At 43.4% G+C, this 21,174-nt stretch overlaps 2 protein-coding genes across 3 annotated transcripts in view; one reads left to right on the top strand and one right to left on the bottom strand.

The window, feature by feature from the left end:
• The first annotated feature begins 3,122 nt into the window (after positions 1–3,122).
• LOC118856900 (tyrosine-protein kinase ZAP-70) overlaps positions 3,123–21,174 on the top strand; it is a 43,965-nt gene continuing 25,913 nt past the window's right edge. For both annotated transcript variants that reach the window (XM_036767460.1, XM_036767451.1), the window contains exons 1-2: positions 3,123–3,315; positions 4,365–4,439. The gene's annotated coding sequence lies outside the window, so the exon portion shown is untranslated. The remainder of the gene's footprint in view (positions 3,316–4,364; positions 4,440–21,174) is intronic.
• On the bottom strand, positions 7,708–13,873 carry LOC118856376 (NADH dehydrogenase [ubiquinone] 1 alpha subcomplex subunit 7-like). The gene is made up of 2 exons (XM_036766690.1): positions 13,858–13,873; positions 7,708–8,078 (listed from the first exon to the last, which is right to left on the bottom strand). The coding sequence occupies exons 1-2, from the start codon at positions 13,871–13,873 to the stop codon at positions 7,720–7,722; spliced, it is 375 nt and encodes a 124-aa protein (XP_036622585.1). The 3' UTR covers positions 7,708–7,719.

The following is a 21,174-nucleotide window of genomic DNA, read 5'->3' as shown; positions in this document are numbered from 1 at the left end:
TGTCATTTTAGCCAATCTGACAAGAGAGATGTGGTACCTAAGAGTTGTTTTGATTTGCATTCCTCTAATCAGTAGTGGGTAGGAGCTATTGTTAACCCAATTTTTCAGGTGAGGATACTAAGGCAGACAGAAGTTAATGACCTGCCCAGGGTCAGACAGCTAGTGTCTAATGACACCCATAGAGTGTCATCATATCTATGCACCACAATTGGTTTAGCCATTTCCCAAATGATAGTCATTTACTTTGTTTCTAATTCTTTGCTCCCACAAAAAGTGCTGCTAGAAATATTTTAGTGTATACAGGGGTTCACTTTTTATCAATGACCTTTTTGGGGTATATGCTTTGTATTGGAATATCTAAGTCAAAGGGTACGAATATTTTAGTCATTAATTTGTTTAATTCCCAATTTCTTTCTAAACTGGTTATATAATTCATATCCCTACCAAGAATGCACAAGTGTGCCTATCTTTCCACAACCTTTCTGGTCTTGACTCTTCCCATCTTTGGTCATCAAAGAGCTTGCCAGTTTGCCGGGTGTGAGGTGGAACCTCAGGGTTGGTAGAGCATTGAGAAGTTATGTGACTGGCCCAGGGTCACCCATGTGATCAATGTCATAGGAGACCATAGATTTAGAGCTAGAAGAGATCTTTGAGTCCAATCTCGTCATTTTACAGACTAAGAAACTGAGGCACAGAGGTTAAATGACTTGTCCTGTCACACAGTTAGTATGCATCAGAGACAGGGTTCAAACCCAGGTCATCCTGCCTCTCCTCTAGGCCTCTTATCTTGTACATAGTAAGGACTTAATACATGTCTATTGAATTGAAATTGAATAGACTTTTTATCATATTAGCACACATCACATCTCCCTCCCTTAATCCTATCTCAGACCATAAGCTCCTAGAGAGCACAGATCGTTTTCTCTGTGTATTCCCAGCACCCCTTATAAACTATGGCTCAGTACATGCAATTATTGAATAAACTGGGCTGCTTAATAAAGAATTAATGAATTGAATTGGAGTGGTGGCATCAATGAGGGACATCAATGAAGATACCTTATTTATCCCGTAACAAACAAGGGTGATCGGGGAGCCCCCTGATCTGCAGATCTAGGACACCTCCCATGGAACTGGGCGTTTATACTTTGAGCCATTTGGGAATAGGACAAACCCAGTGAAGCAACTGAATTGAATGGAGACATTAGGGGTGAATTCTTGAGTTCAATTCCTGAGTTCCTGCCTCAGACACTTACTAGCTGTGTGACCCTGGACAAGTCATTTTACCCTGTTTGCCTCAGTTTCCTCATCTGTAAAATGAGCTGGAGAAGGAAATGGCAAACCACTCCAGTATCTTTGCCAAGAAAATCCCAGATGGGGTCATGCAGATTCAGACACAACTGAAAAGTGTCTGAATGACAACAGTATTAGGGAAATCAAGGGAAGTTGAAACTTGTTCATACTGGGACATCAGAGCCTGAGGAATCTGGAGCAGCCCAAGGGATGGTGTGGGCTTATAGCTGGGACAAGGTAAGGAGGGGTGCCCCATGTTGCCTTAGGGGTATGTGGCTGCACTAAAGAGATAGTGGATTTGGAATCCTGGTATGTGAGTTCAAATCTGTCTTCTGTTTATAGTCAACAACCTCTGGGAGCCTCAGTTTCTTTCCCTAAAAAATGCGATGGTTGGAGTACATGATTTCCAAGGTCACTTTTAGGTCAACATCTTTGATCCTGTTAGAAAATAGATTCTTAAATGTTTTTGTTCCCTGTACCCCTCAGCAGTCAGTCTGGTGAAGCATATTCTCAGAATAAGGTTTTCAAATAATTTAAGGAAATGCCAAATTTCAGTTAGAGGGCAGTTAAAATAAAATATATCATTAAAAACCCCGAATTTACAGACCCCCTGAAATCTATCTAGGACCCCAGGTTAGGAACACTTCTTTCAGAGGGATTTAAGAAGACCCTTGGGCAGCAACCATAGTGGAGAGAGCCCCAGACCTGAGCCAGGCTCTCTGGGCCTTGGTCTGTAGCCTTGGACAAGAGCTCCCTCCCACCTTCTGACCTTCAGTTTCCTCTTCTACAAAAAGGAAAGGTCAGGGATTAGATGGGAGGATCACCAGTGTCCCTTCCAGCTTCAACATTCTGTGATTTCAGGATGAGTTGGGTCCCAGCGTTAAGGGCCTTCAGAATCTGGTCTCAAGTAGGTCTCTAGGTAGTGCTGGAAAATTCCGTCAGTAATATTCTGCTCTAAAGAGGGGCTCAGCCAGGGGCTGGTGACTGTGGATCAGCTGTGCATTTAAGCCTGGTCAAGTTTTGCAAAAGGTTTTTCTCCAACTAGGAGCCAACTGGCTGAAGGACGTGGCCTTCGAGAGGTACAGAAGTACCTTCCTTGTGGGGAGGCTGGAGTCTTCAGTGGCTTCCTATGGAGCTCTAGGTGCCCCCTTTCTATGGTCACTGGTATAATCATGGTGGGGTGGGGTGAGGACTTGGGACCTAGGGAGGCTGAGTTTTCGCCCTTCCTAAAAGTGGCAACATGATATGACAGAGTGTAAATAACTCTGGTTCTAAGCAAGGGTTCTTAACCTGGGCTCTGTGGACTCAGCTTTGTAAAAATATTTTTAGAACTGTGCTTCGATATAATTGGCTTCCTTTATTGACTTACGTATTTTATTCTATGCGTTTAAGAGTGTGATCCTGAGAAGGGGTCCCTGGGCTTCCTCAGACTGACTGCTGAAGAAAACCAGGATGTGAAAAATGTTACCAAGGCTTGTTCTAAAGTCGGAAGAGCTAATGCTCCGTGCATGACCTTGGGCCAGTCACATCCCCCTTTTCGGTTGTAAGAGACAGCCTCTGGGGTCCCTTTTAGCTTTAGATGTAGGATCCTAGGGACCATGTGATGAGTGACCTTCTCTGAGGGGTAGTCAGGCAACCTCTGGGGCCCAGGTACTCCTGCCTGCCCCCAGCTTGAAGATTTTCCTCCATACACAGCAGTTTGTGACTTTGACGTAACCTTCAAAGGCCTAGCTGTTCCCTCCTCATCTGGGTGGGTGGTTTTCTCTTTCTGTCGTCTTTTCTTTCCTGTCTTCCGTATCAAGGAAATAGGTCACATTTCAGAGAAACCAGTCGACAAGCAGATTCGTTGACAGAGGGTGGTATCTAGGGGCAGTGGTGGCTGGGCCTAGACCCTGTCCCCTAACTGTCTTCCCCACCCTGAGGCCCTGGCACCCAGGGTGGCCTTTCCCTCCATGGAACTTGGTCCTCCGAGGAACTGAAGAAGACTGACAGAAGCAGGGCCTAGCATCTCTGGAACCTCCACAGGTGAGCCTTCTCCTTATTTCTGACCTCTGGTTCTGGCCGCTATCCTAGACTGATAAGGGTAGGGATACTCTGGGATTTAGGAGAGAGGAGGCCTATACTCACCACAAGTCATTTGTGACTCCCTCTTCCTGCAACTCAGGGATCATGCTTCAGCCTTGAGCCACTCAGCCTTATGGTATCCAGGCAAGAAAGAAACATTGAGTGCTAACTGGCATTTTGGGGAAGGACCAAGAATTCCCTAGCCTAGGGTGTCAGAGTTCCTCTAGCTCTTTGTGTCCTGAAAGCAGGGTTGTCAGGAAATGGTCAGGGAGCAGTCAAACTGGGGGATTAGGGATTGGTGAGTTTAAGGGATACCTTTAGTGATAGTCAGACTAGGGGATGAGGGCATTGCTAGGCTAGATGCGTTGAAGGGACAGTCAAACCACCCGGTCACAGGATTGTTAGATTGGGTAATTCAGAGATGGCCCGGCTAGGGGGTTGAGGTCTAGGAGACGGTCAGCCTGGAAGTTCTTGGAATGGTCGGACTGGGGCATTGGGAGAGGGATTGGGAATAAGATGGTGATCAGACCATGGAGTCAAAGGGATAACTAGATTGGAGATTGGGGCACATTCAGACTAGACAGTTTAGGGCATGGCCAAGCTGGGGTGATTTGTTCTGGTCATCTTGGGAAGACTGGGAACAATTAGACTGTGGGGGGGTCAGGATAAGGTCAGACTAAAGAGTCTAGGGTAGTCAGATGGAGAAGTCAGAGTATTTTTAGACTAGGGGTTCAAGAAACAGTCACATTGGGGTTTCAAAAGTAAACTAGACCTGGGAGTTTAGGATATGGTCAGACTGGGGAGTGAGGAGACAGATAATCTGAATGCTCAGACTAGGGGATTGAGGGGTGGTCAGACTGGGTGGCTCAGGGGGATGATAAGATAGAAGGGGGAGGGTATGATCAAGCTGGGGTTTGACAGGAGAGTAGGACTGGGAGAGGTGTTGGGACATTTGGATCAAGATAGGGGCCTGTATGAATTAGTTACTCACTTTCCAATTCTGCTTTTAGGACCATTTCTCTGTGGGAAGGAACCGGAAAGCCCCCCATCCTTTGTCAGTTCTGTGTCAGCCTAGATACCATCAAGTAAGTAATTTCCCTGTGCCAGGCTGACCCCCTTTAGGGGTGTTAAGGGTACAGGCTGGGCCAGTTAGTGGTGATAAAGATGACCAGTACAGATCACTGGGGTGGGGAGCAATGTCCAGTGGTGATAATGATATTTATTACATCTCACATTAGCACACAGGGGTGAGAATGATGGTGGGGAACCTGTGACCTCGAGGCCATATGTGGCCCTCTAGGTCCTCAAGTGTGGCCCTTTGACTGAACCCAAACTTTCTGAAGTCTGTATTAGGTAGATATCTAATTAGATAGATATCCTGGGATAGATATCTCAGGATAAAAAGATAAAAATTGTGCATGCAAAATATAAAAATGCCCCCTTGTCATCAAGAAACTTAAGTTCTAACTGGTGAGACACCAGATACCTCTCCCTCTCTCTCCCTCTCTCTCTCTCTCTCTCTCTCACTCTCTCTCTCTCTCTCTCCACACATACATATACATATGTTATATATATATATATATATATAAGAATGTGTCTGGTATCTCACCAATTATATGTGTATGTATACATATGTATGTTACATGTGCATGTGTATATATGTGTGTGCATGTGTGTGTGTATATATATATATATATATGTATATGGGACAGGAAAATCTCCTGTAGAAGGATGTACTTGTGTTGACTCTTGAAGGAAAGTAGGATTACGAGAGGTAGAGATGAGGAGGTAGAGCATTCCAGGCATGAGCCAGTGCAAAACTGCAGAGACAGGAAATGGAGGATAGTATGTAAAGAATGTAAATAGGCCTATATGAGTGAATAAGAGTCAGGAGATGAGGATAACTTGGAGATTTTGAAACCAGGAGACTGAAAGAATTCTAGTGCCCTCTACAATAATTGGGAATTCTGAAAGAGGGGTCAGTAAGGGGTGGAGGAATTAAAGGTCACTGTGAGGATGAAGAATAGGTTTAAGAGGAGTAGGGTCCAGGGAGAGGAGAGATGGAATGACAGGAACTTAGGCTTCTGGTAAAATAACTTCAGAATTCTTTAAATATGGAATGCTTCACAGTTTTGCGTGTTGTCTTTGAGGAGGAGCTGTGCTAACCTCCTCTGTATATTCCAATGTGCTGCTGAAATAGCACTATTTCAGAATTCTTGATCAAGGAAGTGGAACATTTGTGGGTGATGGTGAGATTATTGAAAGAGATGAGAACAAGTTAATAACAAATATAATAAGAGCTAACATTTATATGGGACTTTTTTCAGAGGGGTTCTTTTTTTTAAATCTTATTTAATATCTCATTTTTTACCAATTACTTTAAAAACACTTTTAACAATCTTTTTTTTAAATTTTGAGTTCCAAATTTTCTCCTTCCCTCTCTCCCCTCCACATTGAGAAGGCAAGCAATTTGACACAGGTTATACATGCGTAGTCATGCAAAACACATTTCCATATAAGTCATTCCATGAAAGAAAACACAAACAAAAAATCCTCCAGAAAAGTAAAGTAAAGAAAAAGTATTTTTGATCTGCATTCAGGCTCTACCAGTTCTTTCTTTGGAGATGAGCAGCACTTTTCATTGTAAATCCTACAGAAATGTCTTGGATCATTGTATTGCTGAGAATAGCTAAGTTATTCATGGTAGATCATCGTACAATATTGCTGTTACCGTGTACAATATTCTCCTGGTTCTGCTTGTTTCACTTTGCATCAGTTCATGTAAGTTTTTCCATGTTTTTCCAAGAGCATCCTACTCATCATTTCTTAAAGCACAACAGTATTCCATTGCAACCATATACAACAACTTGTTCAGCCATTCTCCAATTGATGGACACCCCCCACCTCAATTTCCAATTCTTTGCCACCACTAAAAGAGCTGCTGGAAATATTTTTGTATACACAGGTCCTTTTCCTTTTTTAAAATCTCTTTGGGATACAGACCTAGTAGTGATATTGCTTGGTCAAAGGATACACATGGTTTTGTAGTCCTTTGGGCATAGTTACAAATTGTTCTCCAGAATGGTTGAATAGGTATACAGCTTCACCAATAGTACATTAGCATTTTAATTTTCCCACATACCCTCCAACAGTTGTCATTTTCCTTTTCTGTAATATTAGCCAATATGACAGGTGTGAGGTAGTAGCTCAGAGTTGTTTTAATGTGCGTTTCTCTCATCAATAGTGATTTGGAGCATTTTTTTCATATGACTATGGTTAGCTTTGATTACTTTGTCTGAAAGCTGCCTGTTCCTATCCTTTGACCATTATCGATTGAGGAACGACTCTTATTTCTATAAATTTGACTCAGTTTTCTATGTTTGAGAAATGAAGTCTTTATCAGAGAAACTCATTGTAAAATTTTATTCATGGTAATGATTAGCCACTATGTATTTTCCTCCATCCTATTCCCCCCCTGTTTATCCTACTCTTTCTCTCTCCTTTTATCGTATCCATTCTCAAAAGTGTTTTGCTTCTGACTTTTACCTCCTCCAAACTGCACTCCCTTCTATCAGCTTTCCCCCTCCTCCTTCTCTTATCTCCTTCCCTTCCTACTTTCCTGCATGGTAAGATATATTTCTACACCCAAATGTGTATATTCCCTCTTTGAGTCAATTCTGATGAGAGTAAGATTCATGTGTTCCCCTCATTTTCCCCTCCACTGCAAAATCTCTTTCATACCTCTTCCATATCAGATAATTTATCCCATTCTACCTCTCCCTTTCCCCTTATCCCACTTTATTTTTCTTTCTTATCCCTTAATTTTATTTTTTTAGATTATCATATCACATTCAACTCACACCTCTGCTTTCTGTCTACGTATATTCCTTCTATCTGCCCTAATGATGAGTAAGTTTTTAGGAATTATAAATATCATTTTCCCATGTAGGAATATAAACAGTTTAACCTTATTATATCCCTTATGATTTCTCTTTCCTATTTACCTTTTTATGCTTCTTTTGCATCATGTATTTGAAAGTCAAATTTTCTATTCAGCTCTGGTCTTTTCATCAGGAATTCTTGAAAGTCCTCTCTTTCATTGAATGTCTATTTTTTCCCCCTGAAGGATTATACTTGGTTTTGCTGGGGAAGTGATTCTTTTTTTTTTTTTTTTGCAAATACTGGAGCTCAGTGTATTTATCATGTAATAGGATATATGTTTCTCCCCTACCCCCAAGATAAAATATCATGATATAATGTTTGCTGCATGGTCCTCCATGATGCCTTTGCAGCTGAGCTGGGGCCTTCAAGTCAGTCCCCTAAAAACAATCTCAGCATCTGTATGTCCATCTTCCCATGTCCATTTCACAAATATGGTTCATCCTTTGACAGTTCCCACTTTTTCATGGGGGGTCCTGGTATTGCTGGCTTTTTCCCAGGTGTTGTCATAGCCTCAACTGAGCTCTTACCAGGAAGACCAGACTCCAAAACTTTCACAGCGGTCATTATGATTGAAGGAGGAGAGGCTTGCCAACGTCCATCACGAGTACAATAGTAATTGTTTGAAAACCTATGGCTAGGGCCCACTGGCAGCTTAAGAGGTGGCTGAGTTCTCTTAGTGATCTCCTGGTAACATAACTGCAATTTAGCTTGGAGATTACGCCTGGAGGCCGAATTCCGGAGCCACTGGATGAAGCCGGTGGCCAGGCCATCTTGGGTCTGGGCTGAAGGGCAACAACTGCCTGGGGAAGTGATTCTTGATTGTAATCCTAGCTCTTTTGCCCTCTGGAATATCATATTCCAAGCCCTCTGATCCTTTAATGTAGAAGCTGCTAAATCTTGTTATCATGACTTTGGTTCCACCATATTTAGATTGTTTCTTTTTGGGCGCTTGCAGTATTTTCTCTTTGATCTAGGAGGTCTGGAATTTAGTTATAATATTCCTGGGAGTTTTCATTTTGGGATCTCTTTCAGGAGGTGATTGATGAATTCTTTCAATTTCTATTTTAGCCTCTGGTTCTAGAATATCAGGGCAGTTTTCCTTGATAATTTCGTGAAAGATGATGTTCGAGCTTTCTCTCTCTCTCTTTTTTAATTATTTTTTTATTTAATATATTTAGTTTTCAGCATTGATTTTCACAAGAGTTTGAATTACAAATTTTCTCCCCATTTCTACCCTCCCCCCCCACTCCAAGATGGCATATATACTGGTTGCCCTGTTCCCCAGTCAGCCTTCCCTTCTGTCACCCCACTCCCCTCCCATCCCCTTTTCCCTTCCTTTCTTGTAGGGCAAGATGAATTTCTATGCCCCATTGCCTGTGTATCTTATTTTCTAGTTGCATGCAAAAACTTTTTTTTTTTTTAACATCTGTTTTTAAAACTTTGAGTTCCAAATTTTCTCCCCTCTTCCCTTCCTGCCCACCCTCCCTTAGAAGTTAAGCAATTCAACATAGGCCACATGCGTATCATTATGTATAACCCTTCCACAATACTCATGTTGTGAAAGACTAGCTATATTTTGCTCCTTCCTAACCTATGCCCTTTTATTGAATTTTCTCCCTTGACCCTGTCCCCTTTCAAAAGTGTTTGTTTTTGATTACCTTCACCCCCATCTGCCCTCCCTTCTATCATCCCCCCTTTTTTATCTTCTTCCTCCTTTTTTCCTGTGGGGTAAGATACCCAATTGAGTATGTATGGTATTTCCTCCTCAGGTCAAATCTGATGAGAGCAAGATTCACTCATTCCCCCTCACCTGCCTTCTCTTCTCTTCCTACAGAACTGCTTTTTCTTGCCACTTTTATGCGAGATAATTTACCCCATTCTATCTCTCCCTAACTCCCTCTCTCAGTATATTCCTCTCTCATCCCTTAATTTGATTTTATTTCTTTTATATATCTTCCCTTCATCTTTAACTCACCCTGTCTCTCTCTCTGTCTCTCTCTCTGTCTCTGTCTCTCTCTCTCTCTCTCTCTATATGTATATACACATACATATATACACTCACATATACATATATATACATACATATATGTATGTATGTATGTATGTATGTATATTCCCTTCAGCTACCCTAATACTGAGGTCTCATGAATCATACTCATCATCTTTCCATGTAGGAATGTCAACAAAACAGTTCACCTTTAGTAAGTCCCTTGCAATTTCTTTTTCTTGTTCTTTTTCTTCATTACCTTTTCATGCTTCTCTTGATTCTTGTGTTTGAAAGTCAAATTTTCTATTCAGCTCTGGTCTTTTCACTGAGAAAGCTTGAAAGTCCTCTATTTTATTGAAAATCCATATTTTGCCTTGGAGCATGATACTCAGTTTTGCTGGGTAGGTGATTCTTGGTTTTAATCCTAGCTCCATTGATCCCTGGAATATCGTATTCCAAGCCCTTCGATCTCTTAATGTAGAAGCTGCTAGATCTTTGGTTATTCTGATTATGTTTCCACAATACTCAAATTGTTTCTTTCTGGCTGCTTGCAGTATTTTCTCCTTGATCTGGGAGCTCTGGAATTTGGCGACAATATTCCTAGGAGATTTCTTTTTGGGATCTATTTGAGGAGGCGATTGGTGGATTCTTTCAATTTCTATTTTGCCCTGTGGCTCTAGAATATTAGGGCAGTTCTCCTTGATAATTTCTTGAAAGATGATATCTAGGCTCTTTTTTTGATCATGGCTTACAGGTAGTCCAATAATTTTTAAATTATCTCTCCTGGATCTATTTTCCAGGTCAGTGGTTTTTCCAAGGACATATTTCACATTGTCTTCCATTTTTTCATTCCTTTGGTTCTGTTTTATAATATCTTGATTTCTCATCAAGTCACTAGCTTCCATTTGCTCCAATCTAATTTTTAAGGTAGTATTTTCTTCAGTGGTCTTTTGGACCTCCTTTTCCATTTGGCTAATTCTGCCTTTCAAGGCATTCTTCTCCTCATTGGCTTTTTGGAGCTCTTTTGCCATTTGAGTTAGTCTATTTTTTAAGGTGTTGTTTTCTTCAGTATATTTTTCAGTATTTTGAGGGGTCTCCTTTAGCAAGTCATTGACTTATTTTTCATGGTTTTCTCGCATCCTTCTCATTTCTCTTCCCAATTTTTCCTCTACTTCTCTAACTTGCTTTTCCAAATCCTTTTTGAGCTCTTCCATGGCCTGAGACCAGTTCATGTTTTTCTTGGAGGCTTTTGTTGTACGCTCTTTGACTTTGTTGACTTCTTCTGACTGTATGTTTTGGTCTTCTTTGTCACCAAAGAAACACTCCAAAGTCTGAGACTGAATCTGGGTGCGTTTTTGCTGCCTGGCCATATTCCCAGCCAACTAACTTGACCCTTGAGTTTTTCATCAGGGTATGACTGCTTGTAGAGTTAAGAGAACTATGTTCCAAGCTTGGGGGGATGTGCCAGCTCTGCCACACCAGCACTCCTCCTTCCCCAAGAACCCCCAACCTGGACTAGACTTAGATCTTCAGCAGGCTCTTCACTCCTGCTCTGATCCGCCACTTAATTCCTCCCACCAGGTGGGCCTGGGGCCGGAAGCAACTGCAGCTGTAGTTCTGTAGCTGCCCCACCTCTGCTGTCCCCGGGGTGGTGGCCAAACCGCGAACTCCTTTTTTCACTGTGTCCCCAGCAGCATTTCCCACTAACCTTCTCTGTTGTTTTTGGTGTTTGTGGGTTGAGAAGTCTGGTAACTGCTCCAGCTCACTGATTCAGGGCGCTATGGCATGTTCTGCCCGGCTCCTGGTCTGGTTGGTCCGCGCCGCCCACGCTGCGCTCTGCTCCGCTCGGCTCCCAGCTCCGTGCGGTATAGACCTCACCCAGAGACCATCCAGGCTGTCCTGGGCTGGAGCCCTGCTTCCCTCTGCTATTTTGTGGGTGCTGCAGTTCTAGAATTGGTTCAGAGCCATTTTTTATAGGTTTTTGGAGGGACTCGGCGGGGAGCTCACGCTAGTTCCTGCTTTCCAGCCGCCATCTTGGCTCTGCCCCCGTTTCTTTCTTTTTTAAATCATGGTTTTCAGGTAGTCTAATAATTCTTAAATTATCTCGCCTGGATCTATTTTCCAGCTCAGTCATTTTTCCAATGAGCTATTTCATATTTTCTTCTATTTTGTCATTCTTTTGATTCTGTTTGATTGTTTCTTGATGCATCATAAAGTCATTAGTTTCCCCTTAACCAATGCTAACATTTAAAGAATAATTTCTTCAGCGAGCTTTTGTACCTCCTTTTTCATTTGGCCAATTCTACTTTTTAAAGAGTTCTCTTTAGTACATTTTGTACCTCTTTTTCTATCTGGCCAATTCTGCTTTTCAAGGCATTCTTTTCTTTATTGGATTTTTGTGCCCTTCCCCCACCCCAACGATTTAGCCCATTCTGTTTTTTAAGGTGTCATTTTCTTCAGTATTTTTTGCCTCTCCTTTACCAAGTTGCCTTTTTCATTATATTTTCTTACATAACTCTCATTTCTCTTCCCAATTTTTCCTGTACCTCTTACTTGATTTAAAAAATCCTTTTTGAGCTATTCCTTGACTTGAGACCAATTCATATTTTTCTTTGAGGCTTTAGATGCAGGAATTTGACTTTGTTGTCTTCTTCTAAGTGTGTGTTTTGATCTTCCTTGTCACCGCAATAACTTTCTACGGTCAGAATATTTTTCTGTTGTTCGCTCATTTTCTAGCCTATTTCTTGACTTTTAACTCTATGCTAAAATGAGGCACTGCTTCCCATGGGGAGGGGGCACTGTTCTAAGCTTCAGGTTTTTTGTGCAGCTGTTTTCAGAGGTAATTCTGGGGACCTGTAAGTTTTTGGCTCTTCCAAGGTGGTATGATCTAGGGATAGGTGTGTTTACTACTCTCCTGCATTGTGCACTGGTTTGTGAGTGGCCACAAGCACTCTTTTCAACCCTGGAATTGTGACCAGGGTCCCTGCTCCCCTTGCGGCTGCAAGCTCTGCTGTGCTAGTGCTCCTCCTCACACAGAAACTAAGAGCCAGGACTGAGACCCAGATCCATGCATAGGCAATGCAACGGAGTACTGCCCCTGGTGTTAGTAAAGGGACCCTATAAATCTGACCTGTTGTCTGTTCCTCTTATGGTCTATGGGTTGAGAGGTCTGGAAACCACCCCTGCTGCCTCTGGTCAGTCTCCCCCCCCACCTGCAGGTTTTCTGTGGCCTGGTCTGCACTGGTGTGGCCTGTGCTGGACAGTGCTCCTCTCTCACCCTGGTGCAACAGACCTTTCACCCTGACTTTCTGAGTTGCCTTGGGCTGGAACACTGTTTGATTCCATCTTTTTGTGGTTTCTGCTGCTTTAGAATTTGTTTAGACTCATTATTTAAAGGTATTTGGAGGGGTTTGGGGGAGACCTCAGGCAAGTCCCTGCCTTTACTCTGCCATCTTGGCTTCACCTCCCTGGGCCTTTTCATTTCATGTCTTATTTGAGTCTTACAACAACCCTTTGAAATAGGTACTGCCGGTATTACCATTCCCACTTTACAGATGAGGAAACTGAGGCTCAGCAAAGTAAACTGATTTTACCATTATCACATAGCTATTAATTGTCAGTTGTTGTTTAGTGCTGTCTGACTCTTTGTGACCCCCTTGGACCACAACATGCCAATACCATCCATGGGGTTTTCTTGGCTAAAAATATTGGAGTTGCTTGTCATTTCCTTCTCCAGTAGATAAAGACAAACAGCGTTAAGTGACTTCCCCAGGGTTATAGCTGGTAAGTATCTGAGGCCAGATTTGAACTCAGTTCTTCCTGACTCTGGGCCCAGCATTCTAACCACTGAGCCACGTAGCCACTTATTTGTCAGAGGCAATATTTAAACTCAGGCTTCTTTTGCCTCTAAGTCTAGCACACTTCCCAGTACATGACACTACAGCTTCAGTTTGGGACCCCTCTGGTTTTATGGCTCTTCTTGAGGGTTTCTCAGCCCCCTGATGGAGGGAGTGTAGTACAGTGGAGAGTATGATGGATTTCCTCAAGGAGCTTGGGTTTGAATCCTGGTTTGGCTACTTCTTACCTGTATGACTTTGGGTAAGTCTGTCTGGGCTTAAATGACGGAGCTGGATTAGACGATCTCTGAGGTCCCTTTCAGCTTAAAATCTATGATCCAATGATCTCTCTCTCTTGTGAACCTTCTCATGACCCCAAACCCCCATAATACATTATCTATTAAATCCCATTTACTCTCAGAAGCCAATCTAGGCCGTGGCTCTAGATCCTGCCCCTTCATTAGGCTATTCTTTTTCTAGGGCCCTGGGCCCTTTTGTAGGGCCAGGGGATCCCCAAGTCACAAACTGTCCTCAGCTTTCTCCTAATCCCCTTGGGCACAGAAAAAAACCCCTTCCCTGCCCCTGCTCAGTTTGCCCACCCTGCTCCTTTTCCTAGTCTCCAATCAAGTCTTAGTTGCAGGAAATAGTCGAATCAGCAAATGGAACAAAGTCGGATAGATGTTGGAGCTTCAGGGAAAGGCTGGCCCTTCCCCCAGACTGACATCCTGGAAGACTCACAGGTCTCTCCTTCCATGCCCTCTCCCCTTCAGCCACATTAGGAAAAAAAAGGTTGCTAAGTTCTTTTCTCCTTCTCCAGAGTTGGTCTCCTCCCAAGCCTGGGTCTGGGACAACTCAAATATATCATCAACATACCAGCTCCCATAAACAAAGCCTTTGAGACTCATCTCTCTTCCAGCCCAGGGGACATGGTCCCTTCTTTTCTCATCATCCTTTCCTTTTATGAGACATCAACAGCTTAAGGTCTAGACTGTGGCTCCTTCCTTCTCTGCCTGGGGACCAGACTTTTTTCAGTCTCAGGGACCGATAGAGATGTAGCTTCCCTCTCCATACCCCCTTCTCACAACTGCATCAATCGAATTCTGTTCAACTAGCATTATTAAGTGCCTATTATGTGCCAGGCACTGAGCTAGGCAGCATGGTACAATAGAAGGATGCTGGATTTAGAATCAGAGGACCTGGGTTCGAATCCCAGATCTGTAATTTTGTGTGTGACATTGAACCTCTCTGGGTCTTAGTTTGCTCATCTGTAAAATGAGGTTAGCTTGATTGATCTCCAGAGTCCCTTCTAGCTGTAACTATAACTTCACCAAAAAGCTTTGGTTAAGCACCTACTGCTAATTAAACACTTACTATGTGCCAGTTCTGGCTGCTGGGAATACAAAGACCAAAAAATAAAATAGTCCCTGCCCTCCAGGAATTTACATTCTATTGTGGGGAGACAGCGTGGATACATATAAGCAGATATACAATAATACAAGGTAATTTCAAAGTCGGGGGAGCTAGATGGTACAACGAGTGTATAGAGTGCAGGGCCAGGGGTCTGGAAGAGTCATCTTCCTGAGTTTTCATCTGGCCTCATCCAATAGCTAGTGTGACCCTGGGCAAATAAGTCACTTAACCCCATTTGCCTCAGTTTCATCATTTGTAAAATGAGCTGGAGAAGGAAATGGCAAACCACTCCAGCATCTTTGTTAAGAAATCCCCAAACGGAGTCACAAAGAATTGGAAACAACTGAAATGACTGGACAACAAAAAAGTATATACAAAATCCAGAGGGTATAGGTACTATGATTTCATTGGTGCAGGGAGTCCCTGGCCTCTACCAACGCAGGCCAGTACCTTTTCCACAATGATCATTAGAGAATGGCCTAGAGTCAAGGTAACAAATATTTATTGAGCACCAATTATGTGTCAGGTAAGGTTTGGCGATTTTATCAGCTCCTATGGATTCAATTATCATCCGGATTCTGATGCTTCCCAGATCTACTTTCTCAGCTCTTAACTTTTCTCGTGATACTTAGTCTTGCATCTCCAACTCCCCATTGGACGTCTTGAACCTGATGGCCTATAGACATCTCAAACTCAATGTGCCCGAGGCAGAACTCGTTATCTTTCCCCTAATCGGCACTTTCTTCCAAACTCCCTCAAGGGCACCGTCATCCTCTTAGTCACCCAGGCTTAAAACTTAGAATTCTTGACTTCTAGCTCTCTCTCTCACCCTTCCCCCATATCCAATCTGTTGCCAAGTCGTGTTGTTTCTGCCTCCCTGACATCTGTCACATATGCCCTCTTTTCTCCTCCGACGCTGCCATCACCGTGGTCCAGGTTCTCATCATCTCAGAGGCAGCTAGGTATCTTAGTAGATGGAGGGCTGGGTTCAAATCCAGCTTCGGACACATACGAGCTGTGTGACTTTGGACAAGTCACTTAGCCTCAGTTTCCCCAACTGTAAAATGGAAATAAAAATAGCATCTACCTCCCGGGGTTGTTGTGAGATAATGAGATAATGTTTGTAAAGTGCTTCGCAAAGATTAAAATGCTATCATTACTTCATGCCTGGATTATTGCAACAGTCATTGGTTGCTTTCCCTGACTCAAATCTCTCCCCGTTCCCATCCATCCTTCACTGTTGCCAAAGTGATTTTCCTACAGTGCAGGTCTGACCATGCCACCCCCCGATTTATTAAGGGGTTCCCTATTGCCTCCTGGATCAGACGTAAAATCGCCCTTCTTAATCTGGTCCCTTCCCACCTTTCCAGACTTCTTACACTCTGCCCTCCATCTTCCCACCTCCCCTGTGATACTGACCTCCCTCTGGTCCTCAGACAAGATATTCCATCTCCTGACTCTGAGGATTTTCTGGCTGTACCCCGTGCCTGGAATGGTCTCTTTCCTCATACCTTGCTTCCTGGCCTCCTGGCTCCCTTCAAGACCCAGCTAAAATCTTACCTTCCTTACAAAAACCTTTCCTGCTTCTTCTGAATGCTAGCTCTACCCTCTGTTGATTGGGTCCAATTTATCCTGTCTATAGCCTGTTTGTACATAAGTACTTGCAGGTTGTTTCCCTCATTCCATCATGAGCAGAAACTGTCTTTTACCTTTCTTTGTGTTCCCAGGGCTTAGCACAGTACTTGGCACATAGCAGGCACTTAATAAATGCTCACTACCTGACTGACAAGGACCTAGAACATTAAGATGTTAAGTGACTTGCTCAAGTGTAACAGATGGGATTTGAACCCAGGTCTTCATGGCTTTAAGGCTGGACTCTTCTATTCACTAGGTCTTGCTGACTCTCTGTCCAAAATAATACAAGGCAATTTCGGTGTGGGGGATTTTTAGGTATGGGGAGGTAGGAAAAGCATTAGCAGCTGGGGAGTCTAGGAAGGGCTTCGTGGGTGATTCTGGGTACAAAGGCAAAAACGGTCCCCACCCTCGAGGAATGTACATTCATTTTATTAACCTGGCTTCGAGACACTGAGGGATTGCATCAGGAGTATGCTGGAGTGAGCTGCTATCAGCTTGAGAGACCAATTGTTAGCTTTTCAGTGTGAGCACTTACACCTTCAAAACCCACAAATACGACAAGTCAGGACTTGGTTTATTTTCTTGTTGCTTGTCTGGACTTTAAAAAGTGAATGGGGAAATGTTAAAAATGCAGACTAAATTTCAAAGCGTGTCTGATTTTTGAAGAGCTGGTTGTTAAACTTTTACCAGCATCTCCCTTCCTCCATTTTTTTACTAAGCTTCTCCTGATGCTGATTTTCTCAGCAACAGGTCTGTCCTGTTCCCAGTTATCAGGGCTACCTGGTTCTCTTCCCTCCTCTCTTTCACTAACTGGAACACCTGGGTCCTTTTAAAAATTTTTGTTCTAGAGTTGCTGGTCAGTCTTCCTTGGCTGGCAGATCTTCTTTTCTCCTCACACTGAGTTATGGCCCCTGACCTGTCCAAACAGTTAAAGAATCATAGAATCTCAGAGCTGGACAGGACAGGGTACGTCTGATCATCTGTCCCCCGAAGCAGGAACCTTCCTTCCAAAATCTCCCACAAATGCTCCTTTAGCTTCTCCTTGAAGATCTTTAGTGACCTGGAATAGCCCAGCTCAACTCAACAAACATTTATTAAGCACTGTCTGTATACATTATCCTCTGCTAGGTGCTGGGGCTATAAAGAGGAAAAAGAAATGATCCCTGCCCTCAAGGAGTTTATGTTCTACTAGGGGCTACATTAGGAACACAGACAACTAAACAGAAGGTAATTTGAGGAGGAAGAGATTGCTAACAATTGTGGGAGAAGGAGGAGGTTTCCCGTAGAAGGTGATACCCAAGCTGAGCCTTGAATGACTCAACAAACCAATCAATAAGTATTTATGACACACCTATTATATACTAGATGTGGGTAGATAGATGGCACAGTCCAGGTCTGGAGTCAGGAAGACTCATCTTCCTCAGTTCAAATTTGGCCTTGGACACTTACTAGCTGTGTGACCCTAGGCAAGTCACTTAACCCCATTTATCTCATTTTCCTCAACTATAAAATGAGCTGGAGAAGGAAATGGCAACCACTCCAGTATCTTTGCTAAGAAAACCCCAAATGGAGTCATAAAGAGTCAGACACTACTGAAATAACTGAATAATAATACAATAAACACACTGGAAAATAAGGATTCTGAGAGTCAGAGAAGCAGGCAGGGACTGTACTCCAGACACGGGGAGATGGGCGACCAAACAATCAAGCATTTATTAAGTGCTTACTATGCATCAGACTGGTGCTAGATTTAGCCCAATTTGGCTGGAACACAAAGTGTGAGAAGGAGATTAATTTGAAATGAGGCTGGAAAGGCAGGTTGAAGTCAGATTGTAGAAGGCATTGAATGCCAGGATAGGAGTTTGCAATAGAGAACCACTGAAAATTTTTCAAAGATAGAATCACGGAGAATACCCATGCTCAACGGACAGAAGAAAGTGAATAATGAGGCGATAAAGAAGACTGACGAGAAACACTCAGAGAGGTAGGAACAGAACTAAGTGAGAGAGAACAGTGCCATGGGAGCTAAAGGAGGAGGTGATGGTTAACAGCTTCATAAAATGCAGCAATCAGGACTGAGAAAGGACCACTGGACTTAGCAGTTGGTCAGAAACCTTGGAGGTTTAGCGGGATCTGGAAGCAAGACTGCAAGGGAGGGGGGCAATGAGAAAGTGAGTGGTGGGGCAGGCGCGGTAAGCATCACCTGTAGATGTCTTGTTCTAGAAGCTTGGCAATGAGAGGGAAAGGGGGATAGGATGAGAGCTCCAAGGGATGGTTGGGTCAAATTAAGAGGTTTCTTTAAGGCTTTGGAGACATGAGTGTGTTTGTAGGCATTGGGAAAAAGCCAATAAAAAGGGAGAGATGATTGAAGGGGCAAGATTGTGGGTTAGAAGGAAGAGATGGGATTTAGGATACAAATCCAGGGCAGGTAGGTGGGGAAATGAATAGAGCACCGAGCTTTGAATCAGGAAGACTCCTGTATGTGAGTTTAAATCCAGCCTCAGATACTGACTCTGTGCAGGCCCAGTGACCCTGGGTAAGTCACATAACTTTGTTTGCCCAGTTTCCTCAACTGTAAAACTATCTGGAGAAGGAAATGGCAAACCACTCCAGAATCTTTGCCAAGGATACCCTAAATGGGGTCACAAAGAGTCAGACATGACTGAAACGACTGAATAACAACACGAAGAGGGTTGGCCTTGGCCTGGAGAATGTTCACCTCTTTTCAGAGACTGTAGCAAGGAAGGAAAGAACAGGAGGGGAGTCCGAGAGTATTGGTGGATTGTCAGAGAAAGAAAAAAGAGAAAATGAAAATGCTTGGAGGTGGGCATTGTGTCCTCAGAAAAGCAAGAGATAAGACCTTTGCTGAGAGGAATGGCATTTGATATCTGAGGAGAGAAGAGAAGCTCTGGAACAACAGCTGTGGGGAATGTATGGAGAAGTCATTCAAGGAAGAATAAAAAGATTGTGGTACAGATCGCTGTCTCTGGAGTCAGAGGCCCTGGGTTCCAATCCTACCTTTGATGTTCTGTGACCTTAGGCAAGTCACAGTCACTCAACTCAGTTTCCTCACCTGTAAAATGAGGGGGTTGGACTACATGGCCTCTGAGGTTCTTCCCAGATTAGCTTTTATTTCTGTGCAGCAATGGGGGGCTAAATTGAGATAATATGACCAGGATTTTTTAGCGGACTCCATCACCACGGCTCAACAGCACAGGATGGAGGCAGGAGAGATTCCCTGCTGGACACGAAGTCAGGAAGACCCTGAGTTCAAATCTTGCCTTAGATACTTGATAGCTATGTCTCCCTGGGCAAGTGCCTCAGTTTCCCTGTGCCTTGGTTTCTTCATCTGAGAAACAGGGAGGTTGGACTTCTAACATTCTTTTCAGCTTTAAATGCATAATCTTGTGGAGGAAGAGCATAGTAGGATAGCAGAGGGAGATCAGGGTTTTAAGCAAAGTGTGAGTGGTGCCAGGATAAGGAGGCAAGAGATTCAAGGGTAGAATAAGAAGAGCTAGATTTTATATGTTTTAATATAAATTTATATATTTCTATAAAATATATATTTTATATAAGAGCTTTCTTCACCAATATGACCTCATTGGATCCTCACAATAACCCTGTGAATTAGATGCTATGATTGATTATCCCTAGTTGAGGAAACTGAGGCAAGTAGATGTTAAGTGACTTGTCCAGGGTCATGAAGCTTATGTTTGAGGAGAGATTTGAAATGAGGTCCTCTCTCCACTGAGCCCCAAAGTATAGCTGAATTATTCAGTTCCAGGGTCAAGTCTGCAAAGTGGGAGACAAGTAAAACCACAGTAGGGAGGAAGGGACCACGGAGGAACTGAGGGCTTGGAGGTCTCCATTATGTCATAGAATAGATGGAAGGGGGTAAGTAAGAGGGAGAGATAGACTCACAGGAGGCTGTGGTCAGAGGAGGAAATTTTGGAGTTCAGGATCAGGGAGGTTGCGCAGTTATAGGCCCTAACAATTTCTAAGGTCCCAGTGGGTGGCTGTCATGGAGTGAAGATATAGGTCATGGAAAATGATGTGGGAGGTCAGGGCCTTCAAGGGATCACTGATGTGCATATTCATGTCCTAAATACAAGGATCAGGGTCAGGGTTGAAGGCGAAGGCTCGTGGGCCACATACTGACTTCCTTGAGAAAGGAGATCAAATAATCTCAGGGCTAGTGGAAATGAATAATTACTGACATTTACATAGTTCTTTTTGGCTTTTTTTTTGGAGGAGGGAAGGCAGGGCAATTGGGGTTAAGTGACTTGCCCAAGGTCACACAGCTAGTAAGTGTGTCAAGTGTCTGAGGATGGATTTGAACTCAGGTTCTCCTGACTCCAGGGCCGGTGCTCTACTCACATGCCACCTAGCTGCCCCTATAAAGTTCTTTAAGGCTTCCCATTTGATCCTTGCAGCAACCCTGTGAGAGAGGTGATACTACTGTCCTTAATTTTCATGAGAAGAAACTGAGGCTGAGACTGTTAAGTGACTTGCCCAGGGTCACACAGCTAGGAAGTGAAGGACTCAAACTCAGGTCTTGATTCTAAATCCAGTACTCCACCCACTGCATCACCGAGCTGTCCAGGGTTTGGGATGACTGCTATAAACGTCAAGTGAGAAACATTTGGATGTGACTTCCTTGGAAGGGGGATTGCTGAGTGATGATGGCAGAGGGAGGGTCTAGGGGAGTCATCGAGGAGGAGGGAACATGCCTTTTCCTCTTCTTGGCTTGGCTTGTTGAAGGGCAGGAGAGAAGGATCAGCCAGGATGGGGATAATGCTAGTTGGGGACTGAGTGTCTTCAGGAGAGAGTTTCTATGGGTTTCAATGAGTGATAGAACATGATAAAAATGTAAGAACAAAGGGGAGTTGGTTAATGATAGAGGACAATGGAGGCTGTGGACTAAACAAGGGAAAGGTAGGACTGGATGGGGATGATAGTAGGAGAGGAGGGTTTTCACCTTAGCAGATAGGTTTGCTTTGGACTTATTTG

The sequence above is a fragment of the Trichosurus vulpecula genome, chromosome 1 (assembly GCF_011100635.1).
Source record: "Trichosurus vulpecula isolate mTriVul1 chromosome 1, mTriVul1.pri, whole genome shotgun sequence".
Classification (NCBI taxonomy): domain Eukaryota; kingdom Metazoa; phylum Chordata; class Mammalia; order Diprotodontia; family Phalangeridae; genus Trichosurus; species Trichosurus vulpecula.
The sequence above is the reverse complement of the archived record's forward strand: the minus strand, read 5'-3'. Positions and strand labels throughout refer to the sequence as shown.